Source organism: Homalodisca vitripennis, chromosome 8, assembly GCF_021130785.1.
Source record: "Homalodisca vitripennis isolate AUS2020 chromosome 8, UT_GWSS_2.1, whole genome shotgun sequence".
NCBI classification, from domain to species: Eukaryota; Metazoa; Arthropoda; class Insecta; order Hemiptera; family Cicadellidae; genus Homalodisca; species Homalodisca vitripennis.
The window spans coordinates 69,969,652-69,988,335 of NC_060214.1; the positions used below are offsets into that span (position 1 = coordinate 69,969,652).

The 18,684-nt window shown below is 35.0% G+C and overlaps 1 protein-coding gene across 1 annotated transcript; it reads right to left on the reverse strand.

Moving 5' to 3' along the window:
* Nucleotides 1-6,918: 6,918 nt before the first annotated feature.
* Nucleotides 6,919-9,148, reverse strand: LOC124367142 (neprilysin-2-like). The gene has a single exon (XM_046823793.1). The coding sequence runs from the start codon at nt 9,139-9,141 to the stop codon at nt 7,018-7,020; it is 2,124 nt and encodes a 707-aa protein (XP_046679749.1). The 5' UTR covers nt 9,142-9,148; the 3' UTR covers nt 6,919-7,017.
* Nucleotides 9,149-18,684: the final 9,536 nt, after the last annotated feature.

An 18,684-nucleotide genomic window follows, 5' to 3' on the forward strand; every position in this document is an offset into this window, starting at 1 on the left:
AGAAAATCTGTCAAAAGTGTAAGTTTGTAGCCATTGTACACGTACATGTACTTTTTGTTATAAAGTGGGCCAACACTCAAGCTTTAAGTTTAACAAAAAAATTATTTTAAAGACAAATATACGTCAAAACTTAGCGCCTTCAAATAGTGTTTGGCTATATAATGTACGTAACTGTCTCGTCATTGCAATTTATAATGTGCAGGCGCTTTTGAAACTTCTATCTTTTGCAGCGCCGCCTGTTGGCGAGTTACATTAATGGACATAGCATATAAACCTTCTCCGTGGAAAAATACATACACATAAAACATTTCATAATGATCGGGGCAAATAGTTTTACGATTCCATATATATATATATATATATATATATACTAGCAGTTTCCCGCGGCTTCGCACGCAATTTCCCGTTGAAAACAGTACACTATATTAACTTATTCGTTTTCTATCACATTCTAAACATTGCTGAGATAATTGACAGTCGTTCCTTCGTGAGCCTCTTGGGCGCATTATGAAGGTATGTATCATATTCCTGCCTCTATCTTTCGTGGTTTTTGCTAGGTGTTGATAAGTTATTCAGAACAGTTACTGTATACGGATGAATCTCGGTAAACTAATTAGGTTATAAAGAATCACATTCGGTCTGTTAAAATTAATTTTGTGTCTAAGATATTTCCAGTATTATTTTAGGAGTCTGCCTTCAAAGAAAATGTATCAAAGAAACCAAGTTTCGATCATAAAGTGTCTTCTTTCGGCTCTTTTTCATTTACCTTCGATGTAACCAAATTAGATTACCTTATGTGCAAACATTCACGGATTTGTATAATGAGGTTGTTTTCATAATAGCGTTTTAACAGTATTTTCTTTAAATTAAATAGTTTATTGAATCATTGATGCAATCTGAATTTAAAAACACTACTGATCAAAGCACTTTACAATAAAAATGTTTTATTAAAATTTTAAATATAAACAAATGTTTCTGCCTCTTTGATGAACTTCAGCTGAAAGTATTATCAGCTGTTAAGTATCAGTTCGCTTTGTATTACGTGTCGTAGCGCAGTCTGTCGGATCCAATATAAACACACACCAACATCAACAACAATTTATAATTAAAAAATTAATAAAATAAACTATTAAAATTGGACCAAATACCTCTCTAAAAGTATGCCTATGTTACTTCCAGGAACGTGTAGAATCACTGTACAAAATTTCACGATGTTTCGTGCATTGGTTCCAGAGTTATAACGGAACATTACAAACAAAACATTCTCATTTATATATATATAGATATAGATTAACTGATTTATAATAGAAGATAAAATTTGAACTGTCAAGTGACTAGCATATACCTATGGCTTCACCAGCAATTTCTATACAAAACTGCTTATATTTGATTGATTAGCTCCCACGATTTCAGTAAAACTATTTTAGACCAATAAAGCGTTTGTAGCTTTCTTTGTGATGTATTTCGATAGGGTTCTATTATGTTTAGAAAATGGAATTAGGGTACTTTGGGATTATACCGACCACACCCAGACATGAATCGTTATTTCACATTTCGTTTCTACTGATTACTAGATTAGCGTAGAACAATATTTCGTCAATATAAAACAGGAATTGTCTTATCGCAAACACCTCCCCATCCTCAGACAGAGGTCAAAGTCGAGCGTCTAGTAGATAACGTGATTGCAGAGTCTCGCCGCCCGTTCAGCTGGTGCATCGCTTTGTTGTACTTCCGTGTTTTACCTCTACATTTCTCCAAACACAAAAATTCAACAAAAACAAACATTTACCAAACTAAACTTTTTATTAAAAAAAACACTCAAAACTTGTTTTTATTCTTGATCACATTCCGCCACCCAAAATGCGAGTGCCTCCGGCCATCAGCGCGGGCTTCGACAGCACCTTCGGTGCTGCCCCGCGCTGATGTCGACGAAAGAAAAACATCCCTCGAGATAGTACCTATCAGTAAAATATCAAAATTCTAGAGGGGCTAATCAGAAATATAAATTGAATTGTAATGGAAAGGCAATGATGTACCGTGCAAATCACGTGATGCCGCGCGGCCTGCCGTAATCAGGATTCTCGAGAAAGATAAGATAACAGCGACAACAATACCGATCACAATACCTGGAAATGCTTGTAAGTTTGTAATTTTGTAATTGAAGAGTTGTTTTTTCGTTCTATCATGTTTGTTTCTATAAATTTCTATTTTTGTGTTCTTCATACTGGTGTGGTCGGTATAATCCCAAAGTACCGGAATTAGTCATATATCGTGCACCAGGTATCCATTTGCAGTCTTCATGATTAAGAGGGCCAGAGGTTCAGCAAAATTGTAGTAATTTTTATTTCAGGTTGCATTTCTAGATAGAATTAATTATAATTCCAACACAAAATTGACGTTTGATATTTTGGTCCGAGAAAAAATATAAATAGATCTATATAGGCTACAATTTAGTTACGAGCTTGGATTAAAAACAGTAGGTACAGTTTTCTAAATTGTATGGATATAGATATTGTTATTGAAAATGATAAAATAAAATCAACATTAAAAATACTAACACATTTTACTACTTACATTGACAGTTGTCATCAATATGTAAAGATGGTATGTGATACAGTAAAGTACATGTTCTTGCTTACCAATCCATGTTGCTCTATCATACTGTTTCCTCAGTCCAGTCTAGGAATTATATAAGTATTTATATGCCTAATCAGTTTCGTATACCTCATTAATGAGAAATGTATGCGATCTCTCCTTGGTGATTTTCTGTCATAACAATTGCATTTAGTGTCTCGTGTATTGCTTTGCGATTCTGCCTGCTGTAATCACGGACTCATTGCGTTCGCTTGTTTCCTCGGTTTGAGCGAGAGGTTTGTTAAATCACACCAATTGATCAGTGCCTCTGTGTTTGGTCCTTGAGCTACTGTAAATACTCTGACCCACAATGTCCAAGGAAATCAAACAATTCTTTTCATATAGACGATCACAATTTAATAGATTGAGTAAAATACACAATAAATTAACTGGTTTGCCTTGTTGCCACAATGTTGAAATAAGAAGTGTTATTACATTGTTATGCTTTCACTCTATAAATGTAAACAAATTTAAAATAGTAGTTGAATCAATTAAACACGTGATCATGCTAATACAATGCTTACACAGAACAGTTGATCACATTTAAAAGGCTCTTTTAGTTGATATTTCGCTACTCTAGCCCTTTTAACCCCAGCCATTTTTCCATGGACTTGCCAGAAAGCCCATGGCGATAAGGGACCGTAGTGCAGAATTGAGGGAAAATTCATCTAGTTTTCTTATTTTTGAAGATAATTTTTAGGTTTTTGTTTTAAATTGTTCACAAATAACTGTACTCTTAGATGTAATAGTTAAAAAGTACTTTTACAGAATGATTTGTTTTTTTAGCGTATTTATACATAAAATTTTTTTTATTTTTTTTTTATTTTTTATAGTTTGGACATACATAAACGGTAGAAAAAAAAATTGTAGCCCCTGAAAAATGAAGCAATTTTGTTGTACACATATTTCTTACTACACACACAAAATTTTAAGAACTTTCCTTGATAAATGCAGGAGATATATCCAATTAATTGTATTGCTGCATAAGCACTTCTTCATATATTTCCACATACACGTCAGTAGAAGTATACAGATATGTTTACTTGTTTTTGCACTTTTGAAATAATAACAATTGTAAAATAACACAAACTGATTGTAATGGTTTGTAAGACTAAAACTTGTTTAATTTTTCAAAAAAGTAAAAGAAATAATATTTACAATATATACATTTTATGGTACTTTGGGAATGGGGTCAGATTCCGTTATATGCCCCCAACGCTTAAACCTTTTTCAATGAACTTAGAACGTTATTAAACGATGTAGTTGAGTAACAGAACTAACATTCCATTAATCAACAAGCATTTCCAGGTATTGTGATCGGTATTTTTGTCGCTGTTATCTTATCTTTCTTGAGAATCCCGATTACGGCAGGCCGCGCGGCGGGACTCTGCAATCACTTATCTACTAGACCGCTCGACTTTGACCTCTGTCTGAGGATGGGGAGGGGTTTGCGATAAGACAATTCCTGTTTTATATTGACGAAATATTGTTCTACGCTAATCTAGTAATCAGTAGAAGCAAAATGTCAAATAACGATTCATGTATGGGTGTGGTCGGTATAATCCCAAAGTACCAGTGTTTATCAAAGTGTTTTCACTCACTGGTAACTTTTCTCTACCACGTTTACTCATGTTTTTTTACTAATAATACAATAAATCACACGAAAAACAACCGCTTTCAATCACGCAAACTAATTGAGGTTATAAGTCAGCATACAACAATGCAACTGAAGTCGTCTGACAACTGACATCGACAAATAAACTACGCTCAATGACGACGAAATACGATGCCAATTGGAAGGTTTATTGTTTTTGCATGTAGCCCGTTTCTTCACCGACTACTATACCGAAACTGATGGCATTTGGACATATTATTAGCCAGCTACATTAAATTCTCGAGACGTCCGGTATATCGGACGTTGGGCATTTTAGCTAGACCACCTCTGTCCGATATGTCGGACGCCGGGGCTAAAAGGGCTAGAGACCAAGATGGGATTTATAACTGCTCTAGAGACCAGTGGGGCGTAGCCCGGAGGGTCTTTCAAAATAAGAATAGGCCTGTCCCAGGGACTCTGTAAAATTTCAGTACAATAGTTTGAACAGTTAATGCGTGAAAGCAAACAAACAAAAATTACACGAGATAATGCGAGATAGGAAAGAAAACAACCGCATGTATTAAGGCATACAAATTATTAATAGTTAATATTATTATACCATATTATTATTGTATTATGATACATTACTATTATATTATATTACCCTTATTTTTTTAACAATTGTAGGTATATCTAATTACTAATAACATCTTATAGCTAATAAACTTCTTAGATGCATTCAGGGACTACAGTTTCTGGCAATACCAACCCACAAATCACATTGTGTAAAGGTAACACCGTGTTTACAGTTTATGGCAATACCATCCCACAACTCACATTGTGGTAAAGGTAGCACCGTGTTTACAGTTTATGGTAATACCATCCCACAACTCACATTGTGGTAAAGGTAGCACCGTGTTTACAGTTTATGGCAATACCAACCTACAACTCACATTGTGGTAAAGGTAGCACCGTGTTTACAGTTTATGGCAATACCAACCCACAAATCACATTGTGGTAAAGGTAGCACTGTGTTTACAGTTTATGGCAATACCAACCCACAACTCACATTGTGGTAAAGGTAGCACCGTGTTTACAGTTTATGGCAATACCAACCCACAAATCACATTGTGTAAAGGTAACACTGTGTTTACAGTTTATGGCAATACCAACCCACAAATCACATTGTGGTAAAGGTAGCACCGTGTTTACAGTTTATGGCAATACCATCCCACAACTCACATTGTGGTAAAGGTAGCACCGTGTTTACAGTTTATGGCAATACCAACCCACAAATCACATTGTGTAAAGGTAGCTCCGTGTTTACAGTTTATGGCAATACCAACCCACAAATCACATTGTGGTAAAGGTAGCACCGTGTTTACAGTTTATGGCAATACCAACCTACAAATCACATGGTGTAAAGGTAGCACCGTGTTTAAAGTTTATGGCAATACCACCCCACAAATCACATTGTGGTAAAGGTAGCACCGTGTTTACAGTTTATGGCAATACCAACCCACAAATCACATTGTGGTAAAGGTAGCACCGTGTTTACAGTTCATGGCAATACCAACCTACAAATCACATGGTGTAAAGGTAGCACCGTGTTTACAGTTTAAGGCAATGCCACCCCACAAATCACATTGTGGTAAAGGTAGCACCGTGTTTACAGTTTATGGTAATCCCAACCCACAAATCACATTGTGTAAAGGTAACACCGTGTTTACAGTTAGTCCTATAAACAATCCAATCATTTTGGATGATGAAGGCTTGGTAAGATAAGATGCAAACCACCGTGATAGGTTCACGCATTGTAGGTCTACATTTCAGCGTGTGTCACTGGACAATAAACCCTCACTAATATAAGCAACACTATAATCTAGGACTCGAGGGTCAATTAACATTGTATAAGTTCACAACCTTAGTGTTATGTTATGTCGATGGTGGACTTTCCTTATGCAAGAAACTGATATGCACCTTTTTTTAGGTGCATAAAGATTAACCTGGAAGGGTTTCAAAAGTCTTATAGTAACAAATGCAAAGTCTTTCAAATTTTAAATTTGTAACTATAAACCTAATCTACCGTCAAACGCCCGAGATAGTTATTGGCCGTCAACAACGAGATTAAAAGATCGAAAGTCGCCACTTTACCTCATTACTCACTGCTAGGCACCTCATAAGCTGGCACTGATTTAAGTCTTATTTAAATATCAAACTATGAGATTTATTTGTGTCAAACGAAAATATGTAGTCTAGGGGGCGGGAGACAATTTGCAAAGTATAAACACACAACTTAGGTTTTCTTTAATAATGTATAACGAGAATTCTCATTATAAAGAATTGGATCGCAAATGCAGCTAGTTTTAAAAAGTAAAAGTAAAGTAAAGAATGTCTTATTTTTACCAGGCGAAGTTAGGGCTAAGAAGCCCTCTCTAACACTTAACCTGGGGACCAACGGCTTAAAGGTGACTTCCGAACCACCATCAATGGCCGGGCAGGCGGGCCGCTTGCAAGGACAGGATCGCTCAGCGGTCACCTGTCCAAGCAGCAGCCACGCTCGGCGTTGCTTGATCTGGTTATCTTGCGATAACCGCCGTACCCACTACACTGCGCCATTTCGGTTAAAATAAAAACCGAAACACATTTCAAAGCAGAACTATATAACCATTGTAAAATTGTAACGAGACTTTGATGAGAAGAAATTATAATAATTAGGAGAAATAAACTATAGTCAGAAGAAAGTTAAATTAATAAATATTAACAATAAGTAGTCTTAACTGTAAAAATCAAAACACACTGCACTTATCTGCAGGATTCATTCCGTCTCCTATTTTGCAGTTGAATACCTCACTGAATTTTGGATAGTTCCTTAAGCTGCTCACGACTTTATATTCATGGGAGTGTCTGGCAACCTCTTTATCTGTCATTCCTTTGACGTATATTTTATCAGATTTCGTGCAGTAGTAAGTGGCATAGTTGATGAAAAACAGCTGATCCACCGAGTAACCGTACCAATGCTTCAGTTTGGCCTCTGGAAAAAATCGAGTCTTTTTGTACTCCTGGTATGCTAGATGAGCCACGGCGATGGCCGTATTGTCTTGAATGATTCCGTTAACTGTGTTGAGATTTGTCAATTTCGTCCCAGTGAGATGGGACACGTACTTGTTGTACTGCTCTAGAAAGCACCGTCTCTTTTTGTCGTAGTTCTCTTTAGCAAAGCTGGACCATAAGTCTGCGTCTAAGTCTGACGCTCCGTAGTTGACCCCGGCGAAGTCGAGTGCTCTAATCAGCTCGTGAAGCAGCAAACTTCCAAAACCTCCAAAGTTCAGGTACCTCGGCCACTGGCTGTAATAACTTGGATACCTCAACAGCCCGCTTGGGACGATAATACTTTTTCTTGCCTGATCGTAATAAATATTAGTTGAGAATACATCGTGATATTCTTGATACATATTCCAAGGCAATACAGTGGTATTCAAATGTAGCCAGTTGTATATGTCTATCACCGTGTTAAGAGTTAAAAAATCATCGAATACTGTTATATCTGCGAAACAAAAAGCAGAGCAATATTCTTCAAACTCGGTTTTGTTTTTGAAATACTTGAGCACGTCGTCAGGAAGAGGGTTGGTCACTGAAACGTAATTTAAATTAATGTTCGTATCCCGTTTGTCCTTGGACTCCATCCAGTCGGCTCTACTAATCAGAGGTTTCATGACTTTGTGTACGTAACGGATCATGGAGTACAGCCTGGCGTACGTGGCTACTGGGGGTGAGTAAAGTCGAATATAAATCGAAGATAATATAGTGGCCATTTTCCTTCTTAATATGTTTGCGCAAGTCAGTTTTTTGTGTGCAATATTCTCTATAGACGGTTCATCTGAATTTCTCATATATTTGTCATAGATATCTCTAACAGGTTTCGGGAAAAACAGTATATGTGCTATCACACTCTCTATGACCGAGTAGTTTCTTACTATTTTATAATCTGTCTTATCAAGCAATTTATCTAGTTCCATAATGTATGATTCAAAGCCGCTGCTTATCAAGATGTCTGTAAGTTTTTGATCAGGTAATAATTTATGAATGGCCTTTAAAATATTGACAAATATCAAGTCCGTATCATAAAGAAATCCTTTTAAATCAACCATATTGTAGGTCTTCAAGCCTTGGCGCTCGCTGCTGGCGGCCCTCCACAGTTCCTCTTTAAATCTGACTGTCTCTTTGATGTCCCTTTGCACTTTATCCGGTACTGTTTCGTGTTTCCCCAGGATTTTATACAATTCCGATACGAATTCGACTTGATTATCGAAACTCGGGAGGAATTTATTCCTGAGAGCTTTTGGTACTGAAATTCGAGGGATAGGATCGGGCGATAAGTGGATATTGACAATAGTCATATAGAATAAGTTGGCAGTTTCCAGGCCGAAGCATCGAGCTCTAGCCTCGTCTGCGTTCGCATTTTGAACTTCGATAATATCTTCGTGTAGAGGGAAGCCCCCGGTAAACACTACCGTTTCTAAAAACGTCTCCATACTTTCGTGATCGATACGTTTACTGGGGTCCACACAGTTTTGATATAACCTTTTGGCTGCCACCAACATCCAGTGATCATCGCTTCGTATCTCCCGACCCAGAAACATCGCTAGGCGAGTCAGTTGCTTCTTCTCGATGTCGTCCCAGACAGTCATCGCGTTCTTTGTACGGTTGGATGCGATTGTTCCACAGGTGAATCGGTAGAAGTTGTCACACGGTTGAATATCAGAGTCGATGCTCTCCTTCATCAACTTGGCCCTGGCGTTGCACTGCATCAGGACACAGGTTCGTGGGCTCATCAAGGAAATAGCGACTCCCACGAGGAACGTGAAAGCTACGTATACTAACAAAATAGTCAATGCTAACCACACCTGCATACTTTAGTTTGTGTTTCTTCTCTAGATAATTGAAGACTAACAAATCACCAGTAAACTACAGTGTGTTTTACCAAACAAAAACCTTAAAGTGGTATTAATTGTAGCAGGAAAAGTCAGTGCACTTACAGCTTGAACTTATTTAACAGCTGGCATGTGTAAAATAACAATAACAAATAAATATTAGCCCCCAGAGTATCATATTATAACAGGATTTCATAATTATAATTTGATTTTCTCTGGACCGATTAACTGTAAAGCTGTATATACGTAGTATTTTTAATGAAGCGAGAATATACAAAAAGTGAAAAAATAAATAAAGATTACTATTATATACAAGCAAACATAATACATAATGTTCATTAGGTATTTGTGCAGTGGTTCGTAACTTACTTTATTAAAATGTATCCATATGAGTAATGAGTTCTTGACAAAAATGTAGTAAAAAGAAGATTCATTTGAAAATAAAGTTTTTAAGTCCTTGATCCCATGATAGAAAACGAAAGGCGGAGAATAAATATCAGCACAGAAATAAGAAATCACTTCAAAGCATGGCCATTGTAGCCCAAGCCAAATGGTGACGTTTGCGGTCGGAACAAAATATGAAAGAATGACGACGCTCGTATCAATTAAGTTCAAAGAAAACCCTGATAGGCAAAGACCTTATGGACACCAAAGAACAGATGAAAAGACCAAGTGCTTAAAGATGTGAACAGGACTAGGGTCGGAGAAGAAGATGCGGAAGGTCTGAACAAGTGAATGAAGATCGTTAGCGAAGCCAAATTAAGTTTTCCCCTGGTTTTGGGGAAGCATTTTCACATCTTCTTGCAAATTGTTGAATACGTGAAGGACTCCGGGAATGGTGACCCTAATGTGATTGGCAACCGTATTGTGTAGTTTCAGTATGATGTGGAGATTATCTTTATAGGTCTTTTCAAGCAACATACACCACAGGAATTATTTTGGTAGAGAAGGTTGATTGAAGGGTTCACTAGGGGTTTTGGCAAAATACCTCTTCTGTCTACATGTCTCCGCTGGATACTTAAAGGGCAAATTGTGGTATGGGTTTGAAATTTTACATGTAACTTAATTTCAAATTAAGCGACGTCATGTGTGGTTATAACATGATCCTTTATAGTATTTGGCTTAGCGTTAGCGTAGTTTAACTATCTGAAAGGTGTCTCGTTGGAGACATCATACCCAGATTTCCAATTTTGGATTAAACTCAATTTCTATATAGATAAGAATAATTTCTGCATGGTACAGACTCTAATAGCGCGTGTAAATCCATGAGATTAGTACTACTAAAGCAAATAACGAGAAATTTCGCTTCAGTTTTCTGGCTGCTGTAAAAAAAATCTTTCTGTATAATTGTGTGTCTGTCAATTAAATCAGCTATAGAATTAAAATTCTGCATATAACTTCTGCGTAGCGTGTAGTCTGGTATACTTGTTGTATTAAATTAAAAATGATGGAAATTGTAATATAGAGAGAAATAGAAAACATCCGAACTAATAGTTTCCGGCATATTTATTTTAAAATCTGTATTATGATACAGATTATCTAATAATAAGCACTTAAGCATTACAAGGCAGCTTGTAAAATATAACACGCATGATCTGGCCAGGAAGTAAATCTAATACTTCTATATTTTCCATTAATTTTATATTTATTGCAAAGCAGGATACTTTAAAATTTTTGTGAATTTTAAACATTGACTTTTGGTTTAAATGTATAGTAAATGTATATTTTAACGCTCTCCCAATTAGTTAAAAGTTTAAACAAAACAGAAAAAACCAGTATTCATGTTTTAATTTTTAAATTCCGTGAACCCTTCATAAAAAAACACACTGATTTAATGAAAAAAAAAGACAGAACAAAAACCACGAATTAAAAACATAAAAAAAAGAGTTTTATCAAATAAATGCAATAAACAAAATTTGAATCAGCTGTCTATAGAATATTTGTAAATGTTTACATAAAACTAAAAATGTATATAATAAGGAAAAGAGAATCACGTTAAGTTCAACCCATCTGGTTGCCTTGATTTAAAAATTAATTTATGTGCTATAATTCTACATTTCTTAAATTTATCAGTTTAGTATTTTGGTTGGGGTTTAGCCCTAAGTGGTAAATTACCTTTATGCCAAAGCAGATTTCTAATTTATTTTGATTGTGTTAATCGCATGAGCAGATAATGGTCTCATGAACAACTGACCATTGGTCACTCTCACTCTTAATGGAGTGATGGTTTTTTAAATATAATTTTTGGACATAATTTACAGGTTAGTTGGTAAATGACATTTTTGTGGTGCAATCAATGTTACCTTTAATAGAATTTTTGTTTTTAGATAAAATATTTAGAGTTTATTAACATATTACAAATACCGCATCTCGGCCTGTTACAAGGATTGCACACGTTTAATTTGATGCTATTTCTTTTTGGAATGCCTTCATAGTTTAATTTCGATCTAGAGAATGTTTTTAAATTTGGAGGTTTTTAAAGATTATTTTAGGAGGCTTAGAAAATACATTTCAATTTTCAGGGAAAGATTCCAAAATAGGAAAAAAACCTTTAGAATTTTGTTGATTTTATGAAGGCCAGGAAAATATCGAGTAATAAATGTAGGGTCATTAGGGTTAATAACACTGGAATTGGTTTTAGATGCTCTGATTTGTTATCAACAAGATGTTTTGGATACCCCCTTTCAAAAAGTACATTAGACAGTCTATTTATGTAGTGATGAATTTTAGATTGATTGCTACAAAGATTTTGTTGATCTTATTAGTAGACTCTTAGAGTTAGATTTTTAATGTGAATTGGATGGCAGCTGGTGAAATGCAAATATTGCATTTTTTTGTTGTCTTTGACAAGAATTTTTGTTTTCAAATTATGATTCTCAATAAATACATCAGTATCCAAGAATGTTACTGAATCTGGTGAGATAGACCATGTAGATTTTAAAATAATAAATTTATTGACATTAAAAAGAAAGTTGTTAAGTTTTTTCATACCATGCGGCCATATTATAAAAATATCATCTATGTACGTGAACCAAATTAGAGATTTATAATTTTCACTAGTTAAAAAATTCTTTTCGAATGGTCCTATAAAAGAATCGGCGTAAGAAGGAGCCATCCGTATGCCCATAGCAGTTTAAAGTTAATTTTGATCTTGAAAATTTAAATTTATTTAGGGTTTAAGTGTTGGTCATAAGTTTAAGAATGAAATTAATACTAGGTTTGGTATAGTTTGGGCGTGAATCAAGGTAATTTTGGGCAGCGCTGAGGCCATCATCTGTAGGAATATTTGTATACAAAGAATCGCATTAACAGTACACAATAAGACGTCGTCAAACAAGGGTTGATTAATTCAAGCTTATTTAGTTAAAAGGTTTTTAGTGTACTTGATATATATAAGAAGGAAGTGTTCTTACAAACGGCTGCAAGATGTCATCAACATAAGCAGATATCCTTTCCGTAGGGCATCCATAGTTGGATATGATAGGCCTGCCAGGAGGTGGTCTGGTATGCTTTTGTGTTTTCCGTAAAGTGTAAAACATCGGAGTTCTAGGATATCTAGGTGTTAGTAGTTCAATGCCTTTCTGGGACAATCCCTCTTGTGGACTGCTGTTCATAAGGTAATTTTGGATTTTTTCATTATGTTGAGGAGAAGGATTTTCATCTAATTTTTCATATGTTGACTTTTTATTAAGTTGCCTATGTGATTCACCAATATAATCTAAGGCATTCATCAGAACGATAGTTACTTTGTCGCTTGGTACAATAACTCTGTATTTGTTTTCACGTAGTGATTTAATTGCTCTAAATTCATTTTCAGATACGTTTTTAGTAGTACCGTATTTAATTATTAGAAAACGAGGAATTTGATAGATTGGCTTGGACGACGTTTATGAATTCTTCCTAAGCTGGATTACTATTCAATTTTGATATGCTATCAGGAGTTTTTCAGTCAAATTTTTGGTTTCCTGTGTTTTAGACAGTAAAAAAGTATTTTAATCTTATACTGCGTGCAAAATTAAGAGCACCTGTAACAAGTTTAAAGTGGTCAAATCTTAGTGTAGGGGAAAATGTCAGGCCTTTTTCTAATATCGATTTTTCATAAACATTTGGCGAATAGTTAGACAGGTTTTAAATTCGCAAGGTTTCTTCTTCGTTGTAGTTAAAAGGACACACTGCCTTTACAGGAAGTAACGTACAGCATCCGGGAAAGGAGGAGTACCGTATTTAATTATTAGAAAACGAGGAATTTGATAGATTGGCTTGGACGACGTTTATGAATTCTTCCTAAGCTGGATTACTATTGAATTTTGATATGCTATCAGGAGTTGTTCAGTCAAATTTTTGGTTTCCTGTGTTTTAGACAGTAAAAAAGTATTTTAATCTTATACTGCGTGCAAAATTAAGAGCACCTGTAACGAGTTTAAAGTGGTCAAATCTTAGTGTAGGGGAAAATGTCAGGCCTTTTTCTAATATCGATTTTTCATAAACATTTGGCGAATAGTTAGACAGGTTTTAAATTCGCAAGGTTTCTTCTTCGTTGTAGTTAAAAGGACACACTGCCTTTACAGGAAGTAACGTACAGCATCCGGGAAAGGAGAGATATGATCAACCCGTCTAAGTTTGAAATAACCTAATGGATGAGTTCTGAAGCTTTTGGATTCTGCCAAAGTCCTCTCTCGAAATGCTGTTCCCATGTGCAGGTAGACAGTAGTAAAATACTGACAGGATTAACGTCTGCATAAGCCACAGATTCGCAGTCTCCGGTAGTACTATTCTGAATCTGCACGAGGAATTTGATCCTTGCTGAGTGACGTGAGAAATGTGGTCGGAATAAATGAGTTCACGATTCAACACGACGCCAACTCTATCACGACCAAATTTCCACCGTCGAATACCACCGTCACCCCACTCTCAATAAGGGCATTTAACAGATTGTGCGTAGCAATATGCAGGACTGTGCATTTGCTTATACTGAGACTGAGTACGAGTACATTTAGGAAGGCGGTTCACTGCCTTGAATTGATCAGAACTTGTCTTGTGTACTGCAGTTACGTCAGATCTAAGAGGGCTATTGTTCTCAAGTTGGATACGGCTGGGCCAATGAGAGAACGCCGCGGATGTCCATCAGAAGAGGGGAAGGGGAATTATAAAAAATGCCAGCTCATATTTTTCGGCCTTCTTTTGGTAACTTTATCGTCAATTAGTTGATTACAGTGTGCCGTATTTCTAAATTTTTTTCCGCGAGGGATTTTGAGGAAAAATTGAATGTATAGAAACTACAGAGCAATCTGCATAACTGATTCTTGATGAGCAATAAAGCACAGTAGAATCAAACAAGATACATTTGGTTTAAACTTGCAAGAAAGGTGAATACAAAATTGAACTTTGTTAATAACTTTGATTGAAATTTGGAAATTTAGTAATTTATTAATATTTAATTGGAACTGTTTTATTGTGAATTATTAAATGGAAATTAATTGAACTTTAATAATAGTTTGAGAGAGTTGTATATGAATTGCAAATACTTGAAAGTTAAGGTACAACTAGCGGAAAGAGAAGTTTGGTTTTTTATTTTTGAACTTTGGGTGAACTTAGTTAGAAGTGAACATTTTTATTTTAGTTATTTCCAAGTGGTATTTGATTTTTATTTGAAAGTTTTATTATTTTATTTCAGAAGAGAGCTCTGATTTTTTTTAGTATATATATTTTACTGAAATTTTTATTTCTTGCCAAAGGACCTTTTTAATATTAATTAATAACCGGTTTGTCAATTCTTTGTGGAAAAAAGACTGATGAAAATTCTGAAACATTAAACTTTTTAATTTGCCAGTTTAAAGTAAATCCATTATTTTTATTTAAAACTGTGCTTTTTATTTAATACAAACCAGATCATATTTATAGTTAAAAATCTATTAATAAATTTTACTGAATATTCACTCGGAGCTTACTAATAAAAAAATATTTTATATCGTTTTGGATGTCTGAATATTAATATCTACAATCCAAGTCGTTATAACCACTCAATTTGAAAATGTGTTGAGATGTGTCTTTGCCAAATTTTGTGACTTGCAGAATGTATTGCTGATATGATCTTATCCATGAAATCACACTCCACTAAATCCGTAATAGTTCATCTAGTTCAGCATTTCATCATTGATTGAATCAAAGGCTTGAGAATAATCTATCATTACAAGAGAGCTGCATTTGCCTTTATCTTTAGCTTCAAATAATTCACTAAGCAAGTTTGTGAATGCAGTAATTGTGCTGTAATTTATGCTTCATCTAAACTGTAATTTTGGTAAAATGTCTTGATTTTGGTCATAATCTGTTTTATTGCTATCTTTTCCGAAATTTTTTTATATAGCCGGCAATATGGAGACGGGTCTTAGTTCCTGCTTTATTTTGGAAATTGTAACTTTAGGTAGCGCAGAATATTAATTTACTTCTTTTTATATAGGGAAGACGCCAGTTTCTAAACATGAATTTACTAAATGAGTAAAAGCCCCTAATTCTTATGGACTCACTGCCTTAATAATTTGTATGAAAATGTCATCTATACCCACAGCTACTTTTTACTTCGTTCATAGTAGATTTAACCCCATCTTCACTCACAGCTACGATATTAAAGTCTTCTATAATTTCATTTTTCTTATTTGACCAGAAAACCCCAACAATATCTGGGCCAGTGTCGTTAGTGGAATCTATTTCAACAAAGTACTTATTTATATAATCTATTTTAAACTTTTCTGAATATTGACTTAGCCTTGTTTTTTTTGCATATTATTTCATAAAGAAAACAATTACGAACATAACAAGGACTACAATTGTTATTCTATGTATTAAAAAATATGTTATATAATAAAAATAATGTTCGTCTCTTCAAACATGTGAACAGTTTTCACACCAGAAATTATTATTATAAGTAAACTAATAATAAAGTATTATAACTCTTTTTATTTAATGGTTACATATAGTTAAATAAAAACAGTATTAAAAATACCAAATTAAGAGCTACTTTACTTTATTAGTGTTTTACTACCTTGTGTTAATAAAGTGTTTAAACGTGAGTTTATGTAAGTTGCAAGTATATTCCTCGCACCAATGGTTTTATCACGCGTGAAAGGTAGGCGAAAATAGGATCTTATTTGAAATAAAATACAACATTTGGAATCGCGCTAGGCCCTTCTACAAATTATTAAGTAATTTAACAATAAATTTGTTGATGTTTAGCAAAATTACATTAAATATATCTTTCACAAGGTAGATCGATGAGATGAGTTCAGAAAATATGTAGTTTTTACGTTTCATAATCAAAATTAAACTGGCACTATACAGCTGTTCAAACCTTCAGTTTTATGCAACGAATTATTCTATGGAACGCACTCTGGGCCGGAGAAACCGAGCAGAAATCCTGGGCTGCGTTCCGAGTCTGCAGGCGCTGGAAATGGGCAAGAACTCACTCCGCCCATATGGCAGGCATTATAGTAATGATCTAACATCACTTTAAAAAATTATTCTAGACTTAATAATATTGTTACATACCATTTACCATTTACCTATTATTACAAATTTTAATAGCTAATTTTTACGGTGGATTTTTATTTTTAGTTAAAAAAAACCAGATGTTTCTACAATATCAAAATAACTGAGATTTTGACTTGGTATTTTACTTATAAAGTTGGAAACGAATATGTCTGTAAGATTAAAATATTTCCCATGTGAAAAAACAACAATTTTATTGACAGTGTTTTATTTCAAAGTGAACTACATAAAATGTACAAACGTGACCATACTTAATCTACGTGTTAGAAAATAAAATTATTTTTACACATATTTGCCTTATTCCTAACTTGGATTTTTTTTGTAATGTCAAAAGTGTTCTGTTTTGCGAAGTGATGAGATATTATTAAAAAAAATAGTTTAATCACAGTTTTAATTAAAAATAACCCGTGGCTTCCAGTGAATTCGTCATAAGTTAAATGCCCCTTGAAAACACTACCAGTAAACTGGTTACAAACTCTCAGTGTCAATTCAGAAGTGGTTGCATTTGTTTGAGATAACTTGAGCAAATAACAATCTTTAACAATTTCCAATACATCATCACTTGATGTAATTAATTTACCATTAGATTTAAAATCAATAAAAAGTTAATGAGTTCTTTGTTTGAAGGCTATTTTTGACGATGGAAGGATTGTGAAGGAAACAGGATTTTTTCGGACATTTGCCATCGTTCAGTGAAACAAGAAAACAGTAACACTACGTTTCGAGATCTGCAATCTGATCTCTTCTTCAGGTAAAGAACTAACCTAATACATAATTACAAACTAGGTTAAAATAAACAATCTTACCAAAGCGCTGTGGCACGCCTAAGTCAGGAATCACAACCTACATGTTGTTAGTCAACTTCACTAACACTAAAGACATGCACTTAATTTAAAACTATACAAAACACTAATCATAAAACTAAACTACGGAAACAGGTCACAACACGTCTTCACTCGTCTACTAACCACCTACGACTGACCAGAGGGACTAGCCAATGGTAATCGTGACGGCTGGCTAAAACAAGATGGCGGAAATACAAGGGAAGGGGAACAGGAATGGGCCCTTTCGTTATTATTGGTTCATGCGAGATGAACTTCTTAAAACCATATTGTGACTCCGCATTGGTTTATTACAAATTTCCGATCCGTTTGATACTTTTGGTTTTCTCTTTAGTTAATTTTTTAGAATTGGCAACCAAAGCGGTAAAAAAAAAAGACTAGGAACTTTCAACGGTCAGAGGCCTCTTTGTATGTTGTATCAGAATGTGAATGGTCTTAGATATAAACTGTCAAGTCTTAAAGTTTTAGCTTCTTTGTGGGCTTACGATGTACTTGTTTTTTGTGAAACCAATCTTAATGAAGACATCAGGAACGAGGAATTGGGTCTAAACAATTATAATATTTATCGAAAGGATAGGAATGAAGAAACCAGCTCCAAGCTGAGCGGTGGGGGTGTGTTGGTGGCAGTGTGCAAGGAGTTGAAATCATGGTCAGTCCATACCTCCGCACCTGAAATTGAATCTTTGTTTGTAGCAGTCGGTTGTTTGAATTTTTGCGTTGTGGTGGGTGGGGTTTATATTCCACCAAATCATCCCCCCGGTGCCTATGCTGCCTATTGTGAGTCAGTTGAAGCAGCTTTTACTGAGCGTTCAAAGTATAGTGACATTATCATAGTGGGGGACTTCACCTTCCAATGATCGACTGGCGCAATATGAAGATGGGTAACAATTTTAATTTAAGTGCCCAATACATTTTTGACATGGCCACAACATTAGATCTTCAACAATATAACAGTACTCTGAACGAGAGAGGAGTCATCTTGGACTTGATCTTAGCCTCAATGAAGTGTACCTCGGTGAGCCCTGCCGTTGACACAGTATTGCAGCAGGACAGACATCATCCTGCCCTGGAAATTAACTTCGGAGTTTCTTCCTCTATACAACTGGATCCTAAGTGATTTCAAAAGGACTTAAATAGG

Coding starts and splice junctions, on each gene's coding strand:
- LOC124367142 (XM_046823793.1), bottom strand. CDS start 9,141: ATGCAGGTGTGGTTAGCATTGACTATTTTGTTAGTATACGTAGCTTTC.